The 13,699-nt window shown below is 39.7% G+C and overlaps 1 protein-coding gene across 12 annotated transcripts in view; it reads left to right on the top strand.

Annotated features, from left to right (window-relative positions):
* NRXN2 (neurexin 2) overlaps positions 1-13,699 on the top strand; it is a gene marked incomplete at its 5' end in the record, with an annotated part of 790,596 nt that overhangs the window by 657,383 nt on the left and 119,514 nt on the right. For all 12 annotated transcript variants that reach the window (XM_056527422.1, XM_056527430.1, XM_056527429.1 and 9 more), the window contains 1 exon segment: positions 11,643-11,814. In XM_056527422.1, the coding sequence (XP_056383397.1) occupies positions 11,643-11,814 (172 nt within the window).

Below are 13,699 nucleotides of genomic sequence, written 5' to 3'. Positions count from 1 at the left end.
CCTCATAATAAAAATTAAAATCACCCCCCCCCCTTTTTTTTCATTTTCCAAATTAAAAAATGTAAACTGCACAAAAAATGTAACATAATTTGCATTGCTGTGGAAACATCCAAACTGTTAAAACATAATGTTATTTATCTCACACAGAGAATGCCATAAACTAAAAAAATAATAATAAATATAATTAAAAAAACAATTAGTAGTATTACCATGTCTCTATGTAGCTCAGACCTGAGTGTGTTCTTAATGGAGAACTCCAGAAAATGTTAACTTATTCCCTATACACTCTGTTTTTTTTTTTTTTTTCATTACAAATGCCCACCATCAATACATTTCGTTACAGTAAGTTGGTCATGTGCTTTTGACATTGCCAGTGCCAATGTCAAAAGCAAGTCAAGTACTGGGTCCACTGACTTTATGTGAACTACAGGATGACATCATCACCTATTAGATTGTCCTTCCCACCAAGTTCTGTATACTGCTGCTATATCTATGGGATCGGGATTTATAGTACCCCTCTCCTTAGGCTACTTTCACACTACACTAGAGGCTCCGTTACAAACGGATGTTAAGGGCTCTAATGTCCGTTATGACTCCTGTTATTCCTCTGGGAGATAGCGGGAGAAAAAGAAGTCGCAAGCACAAATTTTTCTCCCGCTATCTTCTAATGGCCGACACACTGCTGGGCAAAAACAGCAGTGTGAAAGGAGCCTTAGTCTGTTACAAATTGTGCTTCTTGTTGTGTCTTTTCAGTTGACAGCAAAATGGTGATATTTTACAACGATTATGCAAATCGTGGTAACATTTTTTAAATTTTTACATTGATTAAGAAAAATAAAAAAATGTTGGTGGTAAAGGATATTTCACCAGATTGCAAAAGGTGATGTGAACCTTAAGAGAGTTGCAGATTCCTAATGGCCATGGATAAGTAGACTCACAGCGGACAGGTACTTGCAGTTGGGGTTGCCAACTATCTAAAGCTAGGCAATTGTAAGGACATGTTCACATGGCTGAAAATGTTCACCGGAAAATACGGGTGGACATTTTGCATATTTACTTGATTCAGTAGCACCAGGACCTCTCAGAAATGTGCATCTTCATAGACAGCAATGCATTTCTGAGCAGAATCCACAGAAAAATTGGACAGTTTTAATGTTTCCGCAGATGCCGAAATCTACAAAAATTCTGCTGTGGACACAGTGCAACAGAATCCTATTGAAATCAGTGGATCTGCTGCTGCCAAATTTTCGAGCGGAATATTCCTGTGGAATTCTGCTCGGAATTTCCACCATGTGAACATGACCAAGGGGTACTCCTGTGGAAAACTTTTGTTTTTTTAATCAACTGGTGCCAGAAAGTTAGACAGATTTGTAAATTACTTCTATTAAAAAATCTTAAGCCTTCCAGTACTTTTTAGGGGCTGTATACTACAGAGGAAATGTTTTTCTTTTTGGATTTCTCTTATGTCACAACCACAGTGCTCTCTGCTGACCTCTGCTGTCCATTTTAGGAACTGTCCAGAGCAGCATATGTTTGCTATGGGGATTTTCTCCTGCTCTGGGCAGTTCCTAAAATGGACAGCAGAGGTCAGCAGAGAGCACTGTGGTCGTGACATAAGAGAAATCCAAAAAGAAAAACATTTCCTCTGTAGTATACAGTTCCTAAAAAGTACTGGGAGGATTAAGATTTTCTAATAGAAGTAATTTACAAATCTGTTTAACTTTCTGGCACCAGATGATCTAAAAAAAAAAAGGTTTAACACAGGAGTACCCCTTTGAAAACCAAAATTTTATAGCTACCAGTATTTGAAACAGTATTCCGAGTAACAGGCAGGAATTTTATTGATGTTATTATGGTTTTCAAAGTTATCTGCAAAAAATGTTGACTCTTCATGATTTTTGGATAGTTTTCTGTGGGAAAAAAAGAACAATTCAGGTTGGCAACCCTGCCAGAGTATTCAAGCTGAAGGCCATGTAGTTACACCCACTTTTATTGTCCTACTGGCCCCAAGTGAGTATCTGCACCAGCTCAGATATGCGCCAGTTTCATTCAATGGATGGCTCAAAAAAATACACCATATCTTGTGGACCCTGTATGAGTTATCGGATGGTTGGCAGCACTAAACTGCATTGAAATGTCGGCAGAGTATAAACACTAAAGGCAGAACGAAACAATGCTTCTCGACAAGGAAATAACTTCACCTCGCTCCTTCTATAAATAGCGCGGTGACCTACTAGAGTAAATGACTATGAGGAGAGAAGTCAGGCAATTTAACATCCCTTCACCAAGGTAACTATGGAAATGAATATTAAACATGTTGTGCAGAATCTGCTGATGGTAGACATGCGCTAGTCGCCTTTCATATTTTATAGATGCATGGGAGTATTACTGCATAAAATTATAATGCAGACCGAAGTCGTGAATGACTAAATGTAAAAGGATTACACCATAACCAGAATCCAGGAAAAACTCATATTGTCCTAACCTGAACAAAAAAAAGCTCTGAAATGATTTGTAGCATGTAAGCTACCGACAGTCATAGCGGGAAACGGCGAGAGCAGAGCCAAGACCAACAGATTTATTTATTTTTCTTCTAAATGTGCTCATACATGTCGACAGTAACCATGGAAACAAACCATAAAACGGATATCCCAGAACTGCTCTCTTTACATACAAGCTGATCAAATAATAATCCAAAGTTATTTTTTTCTACTTGAATTATATTAAATAAGGCCAGATCTTTTCCTGTTAGATGTTTTTTTTCTTCAAATTTTCCTTGATAATAGATGAATAGTGATGTAATTTTCTTTCTCTACTTTAATCATGTCTATAAAGCATAGCAGATAAAGTCCCTGTTTGTGGGCCTGCCATGGTTACTAGTAAATGGGAACAGCCTCACTGGAAAATAGGTGTTAATGGACACATGTGGGCATGGGCTGGGTGAATCAAAGCAAGAAGAAGTAATAATTGTAAGTAAAGAAGAATGAGAAATTTGTTTTAGGTCAGATACGTAAGATTCTGCAGTCAAATTCAATTCAGTCTGAATACATTTTGTGCAAATCAAAAAGACAGGTATGACACTTTGAGGTCTCCTACGTTTCAGGTTTTTAATATTTATCCTGAGCAGGTTAGGGTTCCCAGCAACAGCAGTGTAGTATAGAACATGATGAACAAAGCAAGAGATGTGCGGCTATGTCATTGTTACATGTAATGGGTGTGGATACACAACCAATTTGGCTTTAGGCCACTCTAAAGGTTGTTATTTAAGAAACCCGAAAGGATACATGGGGGAACAGGTTTTGGATCCTGGCTCGCTCATCTTGTGGGCCAGAGCAGGAGCAGCAGAAACAGGAGAAGTAGCATGGTGGCTGGTAGTAGAAAGGACTGGGCTGTAGTAACATGGTGGCTGTGAATGCCAGGAGTTAAAGTACACTGATGGGGAGCAACCGCTGGCATATAGTAGGGCTACTAGTAGTATCAGCAGATGTGGTGTAGTATGCAACTTGATCATCAGGAGATATGTAGCTGTGTAGGGCTAACAGTAGTAGTAGTAGTAGCAGTAGTAGTAGTAGTAGTAGTAGTAGTAGTAGTAGTAGCAGCAGCAGAACAGTATTGAACATGATGAACTAGGCAGAAGATGTGCAGCTGTGTAGGGCTAGTAGTAGCAGTAGTACAGAATGAAACATGGTGGACAAGGCAGGAGATGTGAGGCTGTGTAGGGCTAGTAGTAGTAGTTGTAGTAGTAATAGTAGTATTAGTAGCAGCAGCAGCAGCAAAGAATGGAACATGATGGACAAGGCAGGAGATGTGCAGCTGTGTAGGGCTAGTAGTAGTAGTAGTAGTAGTAGTAGTAGTAGTAGTAGTAGTAGTAGTAGTAGTAGTAGTAGAAGTAGTAGTAGTAGTAGCAGTACAGAATGGAACATGATAGACAAGGCAGGAGATGTGGGGCTGTGTGGGACTAGTAAAAATAGTAGTAGTCATAGTAGAAGTAGTAGAAACAGCAATACAGTATGGAACACTTAGAAGATGTGAAGCTGTGTATTAGTGTAGTAGTAGCAGTAGCAGTATAGTATGGAACATGATGGACTGATGGACAAGACAGGAGATATGTGGCTGTGTAGGGATAGTAGTAGCAGTAAAGAATGGACAAGGCAGAAGATGTGTGGTTTGCAGTAGTAGTAATAGTAGTAGTAGTAGTAGTAGCAGCAGCAGCAGCAGCAGACACCATTTGAAAAATGCATCCAAAACTAATGTCAAAAGTTTCAGATTTGCAGATTTTCGCCAGATTTCTCATCTAAGCAGTTATTGGAAATAATACATTTTTATTGTAAGAGCCTATGTGTTTGTACTAAAACAAAAAAGAACAATCACAATCCTAAGGATAATTTAACCCCTTTAAACTTCCTGTACCCCAAAATCCTATTTCCTGTACTTCCTTGTATAGTGCCAAAATATTTTGATAATATTCCTGAAAAAAGAACAATTCAAGTTGGTAAATCTGCTGGCGTATTAAAACTGAAGGTCATGTAAGTTACATCGACTTTTATTGTCCTACTGCACCAGCTCAGACATACACCGATTTCATCAAATGGATTGCAACATAATTAATAAATAAAGTGGCCAAAAAAAAAAGTCTGATAGTAAACTAGGTTTTCTTAAATGTGTAGGGCGTTAGCAGTACCCTAAAAAAAAAGATATACAGGTTTGTTGGTAGATTCATCTCTGCTACATTGAAAAAGGTGAAATACGCAGAGCAAATAGGCAACAAATCCACAACACAATTGATGTGCTGTGGATCTGAAAATCCTCGGCATGTTCAATTTGCTCTGAGAAGAATGTCCGCAGAATGAGAACTGTAAAGACTCATCCACTTGGCTGCAAGTGTAATCTTCTGCAGATTTTATTTTTGTAAATACAAAAATACAAAACTCAGCTTTTGCTTCCCGTGTGAACTCGGGCTAATGTTGCATTACAAAATTATAGATTTGGAAAAATCTCATGCAATGGCCTCAGTAAGTCAGGAAAATGAACTGTTACAGTCACAACAGTAACAGCCGAGAGCTTCTTCGACGTTTTCCTAAAACTAAATAAAGTCAAAAGTTTTTGCTTTGAATGTTGATCCAGTCTGATTGCCGCTCAGGATCGGAAGGGGCATATTTATGGCAGTTTGAGTTGTGTCTTTTGGGTTTCTTAGGGTTTCTTTGGGTCACTTTGGAAAAAGAAAGTTCTAAAGTTACCCATACCCCTCCCTTGCATCCACGTCCTCTCCAAAGAACTGATGGGCATATGTCTTCTATTGTACTATGTTATGAGAATTAGGAAATCCGTATCTGTGGAATCTGTTATCTTGTGGGGTCATCCAAACCATATCAGCCAACACAGTAGTACAATAATGATAGACTTCACGTAAGAATGGCGGTGCAGACACGAACTGAATTCTTTTATTCCTTCCAAGTGAGTCTGACAATGAAGGATTATTATGGACAATGCCGCCATTTCCCTCTGTGCGCCAGTTTTCATACAGGAAACACAATATGGTCGAAAAATAGTTGAAAGACGGCAACATCAAATAGTGGCTACAAGTGAAAGAATTAACCCCTTTTTACCTACTACTAATAATTTAATCATTTCAGAAACATTAGAGAATTGTGTAAATATAGGATTTATTTAAAATTTTGACAATTTTTATTAACAATCAATTAATAATTGAATACTTTTTTTCACATAGAGCATTTCATACACCAGTTTGACAGTCTATTCAAGGAACAAACAACCACCTCGGTCCCACTTAAAGGCCAGCTAGCACCCTGCTCTGTACTAAAAAGGGGTGAGGGCACTAAAACAGCTGTCCACATATGGGTAACTTTTCTTTCTAGGAGAGATTATGGGTTAGCATATAATCCCCTGTCATGTTTCAAGGTTCCTTATAGGTCGAATGTTAATCTGAAGGGATAGTAGTGATGAGCAAGCTTTTTTGCATACTTTGCATAATTCATATCTTGTAATAAAACTAAAAATGCATTTACTCAAAACAAAATCTACAGTTTATGGAAAGTACGGCTTGACAAAAATAAAATCTGTTGAGAAAATAAAAATCCCAATTTTACCAAATAATATTCATTGCCCTTGAGGAGCCATTTCATCAGTACGGCACTTTGGATGGAATCAGCACTAAGCTTTTTCCTGCCTCGTTCATGAAAGTATTTATCTTAAATTGACGTGTATTAAATATTACTCGCTCTAATTAGCAAAATCTTTCTCTTCTTTCATGTTAGATTTAATTCTAGATAAATGGGAAATATGGGAACAAGCTGCTTTTTTTTCTTTTTCCAAATGATATGCATTGATTTCAATGCCCAGGGCACAAATGGGGCTAAGGAACGTATCAGTGGGCCATGACAGCATTTACTTTCCTAAATGATTTGCATTAATACAGTACTTATGTGCTAGAAAACGGGCAGTGATATTGTCAACACACTGTCGATGGCACACTCGGAAATAATAAAATATTTATATAGGCTGAGATCTAGCGCTAGAGACAAGTACTTAGAACCCTTAGAATGTTCTTGTTTCAGAAAAAGCGGAGTTATTATGTTAATATATTTTGCAGGTTTATTCGTGATGATTAAAAGGGAGCCCTTGAAACAATTGTTTCTCTCATGCATTGTTCACTTTTCAAAATTGAATTGCTCGTATTGCCATCAAATACTGTAAAAAGCTCTTCTGACCTTGTCTTCTGATCAGCATTATTATGGTGCACTACTCCTTGGGAATCTTTATTAGAAATATTACCTTCCAATAACTAACCACCTAAAAGGGTTGCACAGAATTAACAAATATATGGCTGTCTTTTCACCGGGAATAGCACAAGACTTCCGGTATCGCTGCACCAGGCAGTGTCGGACTGGTGATAAAAACAGCCCTGAAAATTATTGCACACCTACCCCACAGCACTGTCAGTGTGCCAGCCAACGGCTGCTATGCGTGCATGCGTATCCCTTTACATATATATATATATGTATACACATATATATATATATATATACATATGTAATAAATATGTACATACATTCATATCTATATTAATCTGTCTATATATATATCACAGAAGAAATACACCACTACTTCGCCAAATGTTTCAATGAAATGGTGCCAGCATCCTGGACCCAATCACAGTCCACAGATTCAAAAAGTAAAATGGCGCAGCACTCCATTACAGTGAAAAAGGATTCTATGGAGAACTGAAGCGTTGCATGTGAAAACCCAGTATACTGAGACCAATATTACCAAAATTACCAGAATACAATTTTATCACCATATCTATTACCGTAAAACTGTTATTGACTAAATCCTGTATACTGAGACCAACATTACCAATAATACTAGTATACAAGAAAGAATATCTGTGCCCCCGTATAGTAGTTAGGCCCCCTCTGTGCCTCCAAATAGCTGTTAGGCCTCCTCTGCGCCCCTATACGGTAGTTAGACCCCCTCTGTGCCCCCATATAGCACTTAGGCCAGTTCTGTGACCCCATATAGCAGGCAGACCCCCCCCCCCTTTATATTAGGTAGGTAGGTTTCTCCCCAATCCCTCTCTCCCTCCATAATTGCTAGGTCATAGATTTCTCTACCCCTCTACCCTTCTATTAGATAGGTAGGTAAGCAGGCTGCTCCTGCTCCTCTCTCTCCATATTATATAAGTAGATCACCCCTTTATATTAAGTAGGTAGATAAGCAGGCCCCCCTCCCCTTTCTCCCTCCATCTTAGCTGCGTAAATTTTCTTTCTATATTAGGTAGGTAGTTAGGCAAGCTTCTTTTTCGCACCCCCAAACTCCATTCAACATAAGGTAGGTAGATCTCCCTCCCCCTTATTATTAGGTAGGTAGGTAGACAACTCACCCTCCGTATTAGGTAGGTAGATCTCCCACCTTTAGATTGGGTAGGTATGCATGCAGGCCCCCCTCCCTTTGCAGATTAGCCCCCTTATTTATAAAAAAAACAGACTTACCTTCACTGCACTCATATAGAGCCGTTCTGTCCTGCGCAGTAGCGTCTGCCTCATGGCGTAGGCAGTGTGATGAAGTCATATCATTGCACGGCCAATGCAATGACGCAGACATCCTGTATGGCTCCCAGAGTCGGTGAGTGGAATGAGTGGCAGGACTGGGAACTTATAGCTCTTAGCTCTGCCACTCTGTGGCCATTATATACAAGGTCCTGAGACTAGTGTCAGGATCTTGTATGCAAGTGTAAGGTGGTGGCCGGCCTACCAGGAATTTTTCCTGTATTCCGGTAGGCCAGTCCAGCTCATACTTCAGGTCTTTTGCTAACTTCACTTCCTACTGCTGAGGCTCAATTTGTCAGAGTGCTTCACTGGTTGAAGCAGGAAATGTCTGTGCCATCGCTGGCCGCAATGGTGTCCCGCCTTAGCTAGTGATTGACGTATTAGGCGTTAGCACCAGGAAGAGTCCCAATTTTACATAAATGTTGAGGTATTTTGACAATGTTTTCTTTTGCTTAAATGGACATCTTGGCAAAACATTAATCTTTTTAATATACTACATAAGACATTTTAATTTCATTTTTATAGAAATCATGGCTTATAAAATCATGACTTTGTCCGATATGAAGCACAGGCATGGACAAAGTTCAGTAAGTGAGGGTGGGCTAGCACTCTTCTGTGGTCTCTCCTGTCTGATAGGACTTCTCTGTGCCCTCTTCTGCCTTATAGTATTCCTCTGTGCTCTCTCCTGTCTGATAGTACTGCTCTGTGCTCTCTCCTGTCTGATAGTATTCCTCTGCGCTCTCTCCTGTCTGATAGTACTCCTCTGTGCTCTCTCATGTCTGATAGTATTCCTCTGTGCTCTCCTTTCTTCTCAGACTCCTCTGTGCTTTCTCCTGTCTGATAGGATTTCTCTGTGCTCTCTTCTGTCTGATAGTACTCCCCTGTGCTTTCTCCTGTCTGATAGTACTCCTCTGTGCTCTCTCCTGTCTGATGGTACTCCTCTGTGCTCTCTCCTGTCTGATAGCACTCTTCTGTACTCTCTCCTTTCTGATAGGACTCCTCTGTGGTCTCTCCTGTCTTATAGTGCTCCTCTTCGCTCTCTCCTGTCTGATAGGATTCCTCTGTGCTCTCTCCTCTATGATAGTACTCCTTTGTGCTCTTTCCTATCTGATAGCACTTCTCTGTGCTTTCTCTTGTCTGATAGGATTCTTCTGTGCTCTCTCCTGTCTGATAGTACTCCTCTGTTCTCTCCTGTCGGATAGTACTCCTCTGTGCTCTCTCCTGTCTGATAGTACTCCTCTTTGCTCTCTCCTGTCTGGTAGCATTCCTCTGTGCTCTCTCCTGTTGTATCAGACAGGAGAGAACACAGAGGAGTGCTAGCCCCCAATCACTTACAGGACTTTGTCCATACCTGTGCTTCAGCATGGACAAAGCCATGATTTTAGAAGCCATGATTTCTATAAAAAGGAAATAACATTTTCTTATAAAGTATATTAGAAAGGTTAATGTTTTACCTTTTGTATCTGACAGTGCCCATTTAAACATTACAATACAGACACAAGGTTTTGCACAATCTCTCTGGAATAAAAGTAATTCCTTTTACCCTTTTTCATCGGAATAAAATAAATGGGATTAAGCTGAGCCATTTAGATGTAGATTTATTTCTCTGTTTTAGATCTTGAGGCATAACCCAATGGCCATTATCCGTGAAAGAATGATAGTTTGGTGTTAAATTCATGGTTTTCTAAATAGGTATTCTGGTGTGTCACAATTTTTTTTTAAACATGCTGAGGCTGGTTAGAAAAAGAAAAAAATATACACTTACTTGTCCCAGTCTCCTACAGGTTCAGCTGCAGCTCTCATTGTGGGTTTTTCTGATCCCCTGATGTTTGTCTTTTCTGCCTGCTTCTGTGACGAGATGTAGAAGCAGGACCTTCATGCTTAGCAAATCACTGTCCACAACAGTCACTGATGGGCAGAACAAGAAGGCCCTGCTGCTACATCTCAACTTGGAAGCAAGCAGAAGACACAAACATCAGGGGACAAAAAAGAGTCACAACAGTAGCATTAGCTAAACATGCATGGGACTGGGGCAGGTAAGTACTATTTCTTTTTCCTTAACAGCCTCAGCATTACTTTAAAAATAAATATTGCCAAATTGTTAAGCACCTGGTGCAGCTCTGCCCAGTCATACTAAAACAACTGTGATAGTTTTAGGAGTCACACGGGGGTCAGACATGCTGGCTGCGGATGCACCCTCCTCTGCTGCCTGGCATACTCCATACTGCAACTTGCATCTCACGATACGATCGCAGCCTGCCCACTGTCTCTTACCTCCCCGTCGTCTCTGCATGCTTCCTGCCTGCCGTCGTGCGCGAGACGGCTCTGTGAACTTTAAAGGGACAGTACACATTTAAATGATTCTTTCTTCCAAATGACCCCATAAGTACAGGCACTTCCTTTTTACCCTTGCCAGATCTTTGGGCCTTATTAGCCTAAGAGATAGCATTCTGCTTGTCCCTTGCTGTGTTCCAGACCTTGTTGCTATGAACCCTGACCTTGCTCCTGTGCCACCTGCCCTCTGACCTCTTGCTTTGTGACTTGACTTTGCTATGTGCTGCCTGCCCTTGCCTTCCACAGAAGCATCCTGCTACCAAGACAACAAGCACCAGAAGATGGCATCAGACCTGGTGGCACGGCCAAAATCTTTCTTACCTGTGTATTAAAAGGGTTGTCAGGAGACTCATTTTATATGTCTTAATGTGGCCAGGATGAACTAAATGTATACAAAAAATTTAACTCACTTGCCTTGATCCCTCACCACCCCCATTTCAACTTTGCGGGGTCTGGCTACTCAGCCCTTCCTGTTTTCCATCGCAACACAAGGAAATGCCCACAAAGCCAAACACTGATTAAGGTGCTGAGAAAAGGGATAGGGGTCAAATACTTTTACACAAACTGTATAACCCCGCATGTTAGATTGATCTGGCCCTTTATTGATACACAATTTACACAAGTTACAACTAGTTACTGATTTGGAGGCAAAAAAAAAAAAAAAGAAACGCTGTTTTTGCATAAACGAAATTCAGCAAAACTAAATATAGATTCATCGGCGGCAAAGCGGTTGTGAGAGGCAGCTATCTAGCCGCAAATTGAGTTTTGTTTCCACCAAATGTCTTTATGTTTTCTGCTCGTACAATTCAACTGCAATTATGAAATATATTGTGTGAATGTTTCGTAAGAAGAAAATTCCACAAGGCGGGTTTCGCACATCTCAAAGAAAATACCGATTTACTGGAAATGTTGATTCTATCACTCCCCAGTGTCCGAGCTTGATGGTGAACGCTTCACAATACTGCTCTGAATCATACATCTACCACTATATTTAAGATAATTGTGGAAACAGCCCTTAACTTTGTGCTACCTGACATTAGAGCCTATTTTGTTGATATCCATTGACTTCAATTATTGAAATGCTTTTCTGCAGCTGTTCCGTTAAATTAATTTCCATAGAAAATGGAAGTGAAACACAAATCTCTATTAAGTTGAACATTTTAGCAGGTCTTATTTATTCACAATAAATCTTCATTATTTATCATTATTTTTTTAACTGTTTTTTTTTTTTTCCCTTCCTAGGCTGATGGCACAGTGGGGGTAATTTTTAACGTTGGCACAGATGATATAAATATCGAAGAGCCAGGGGCCCTGGTGAGCGATGGGAAGTATCATGTGGTGCGATTTACTCGTAGTGGGGGTAATGCTACCTTGCAGGTGGACAGCTGGCCGGTCAACGAAAGGTATCCTGCAGGTGAGGATCACTAGTACAAATCATATGCATGGAAAGTCCTTCCCTTGATAGTCCGTGTTAGAGACGAATAAGTATTTTCTTTAAAGCTTTTTTTCAATACTACTGTTGCTATCATGTAGTCATAAGACTGGTAAATGCCGTTCATTGCTGTAGATTATGACTACCATGTAAGTATATATATAATAATTGCATGTTACATTCAGTTAATGATAGTTTGTAGCTTGTAAGAAAAGTACTGTGCAAGCATAAGGTCATTTGGATTAGTGAGGCTGTTGACTACATGCTTGGAGAGTGCAAGCAGATGCACCAGGAAACAAGCCAAATGCAAATACTTACACACAGAGATGAGTGAATCTCCTCAGATTTATTTTGCATCCAATTTGGCTAAAATGTCAGATTCTTTTTGGATTCACAACCAGATTCCAACTCGAAAGTGCCCTGATTGTCTTGCAATTGCAGGGACAGGAGCAGGGACTCTTTGTCAAAGGGTCCTAATTGATGACCTGATGCTGGCTGTAAATGAGTGCCAATCTTGTAGATCGTTGCTTATTTACAGGATTCAATGCAAGGCTTGAGCAACATGAGGGGGAGAGTTGCATAAAAGATCACTGGATGGCTTGTGTGGCCCTTGCTGCCATCACTCGTTTGCCTCGCGTCCCCTATTACACTGGAAAATGTGCGGCTAATGAGTGATAATATTTTTGACATTTTAGAACGAATGTTTGCTCATTCATCAGCTGATCACTGGCCCTACTACACAGAGTGAAGCCGGCCTGTTTGGCCAATAATTGCCCCAATAATAGGGTCCAAAGACATGAGTTCCTGCTTTTGTACAGTACACCGAGAGGCTGAGCTGGGTGCAGGGAACATGGCTTAGGGCATATAAATAATGGAAGCTGGGAGGCATACAGCATCACCACTTACCTGCAGACCAATGAATGTACAGGAACAGGAACCAGATGAATCCAAAACGAATCAAAAAAGTCTGAACAAATCTGAATTATTTTTTTGTGAAATTCAGAATCAAACCCATTGGAGTCAATTCACTCGTCTCTAACTGCAATGAATTATCTGATCTTTTTTAAAGTACAGACATCTAAGATGAGAAAAAGTTCCTACACAGCCTCTGGTCCAAACACAATTTTTTTTTTCTCCATTTTTTCTGGTACCCTAATTTCTCCTATTCTTCATGCCTATCTGGTATTTTTCTGGCTCCTTCACATTTGAGTAAAGACAAATCTATCGGTACTAATCCTAACATTTACATGCAGATCATGGTGTATACACTAGGATGAACTCTTAGGATAATGTTGCTCTTATCTGATGTTCTAAGCTAATAGAATCTTATTTACTTGCACTGAGATCTTGCAAATGAACCATTGCATCAGTTTTGTTTCCCTCCCATTAACCTGTGTTGTTAGCTGCTGTTATATACCGTAATTGTTCTTCTTATCGTAATGGGTAAAAAAAAAAAAAAAGATCTAAGAGATTGTTTTTTTTTTTCTTAAGTTATATGTTTGAATCATGACTGAATAAATAATGAGAAAATATGAATTTCTTAACAAAAAAAGTACTGATAAACCTAGTGCTAAAATCTACTGGTCTAAACTGTCCCAAATATCCCTATAACCAGTTTCTAAACAGAACTAACTAGAGCTTAGCTTTTAATCCATTCTGCCCTCATTACAACCACTTCAATTCTAGTCCAACAGAGAATATAATTGGAATTGCAAGATTTGGGAAAAGTGCACTTGGTTTATTTGCCATATGTTGCCTCGAATAAGCTGACTGTTCCATGTACTACCAGGTTTAATAGCATGGATGCTGCTCCAGATCAGGCACCAAAAAGCAGTAATGCTAGTAATATTTATCTAGTAAGAATATA

This window comes from Hyla sarda, chromosome 6 (genome assembly GCF_029499605.1).
Source record: "Hyla sarda isolate aHylSar1 chromosome 6, aHylSar1.hap1, whole genome shotgun sequence".
Taxonomy (NCBI): domain Eukaryota; kingdom Metazoa; phylum Chordata; class Amphibia; order Anura; family Hylidae; genus Hyla; species Hyla sarda.
The sequence above is the reverse complement of the archived record's forward strand: the minus strand, read 5'-3'. Positions and strand labels throughout refer to the sequence as shown.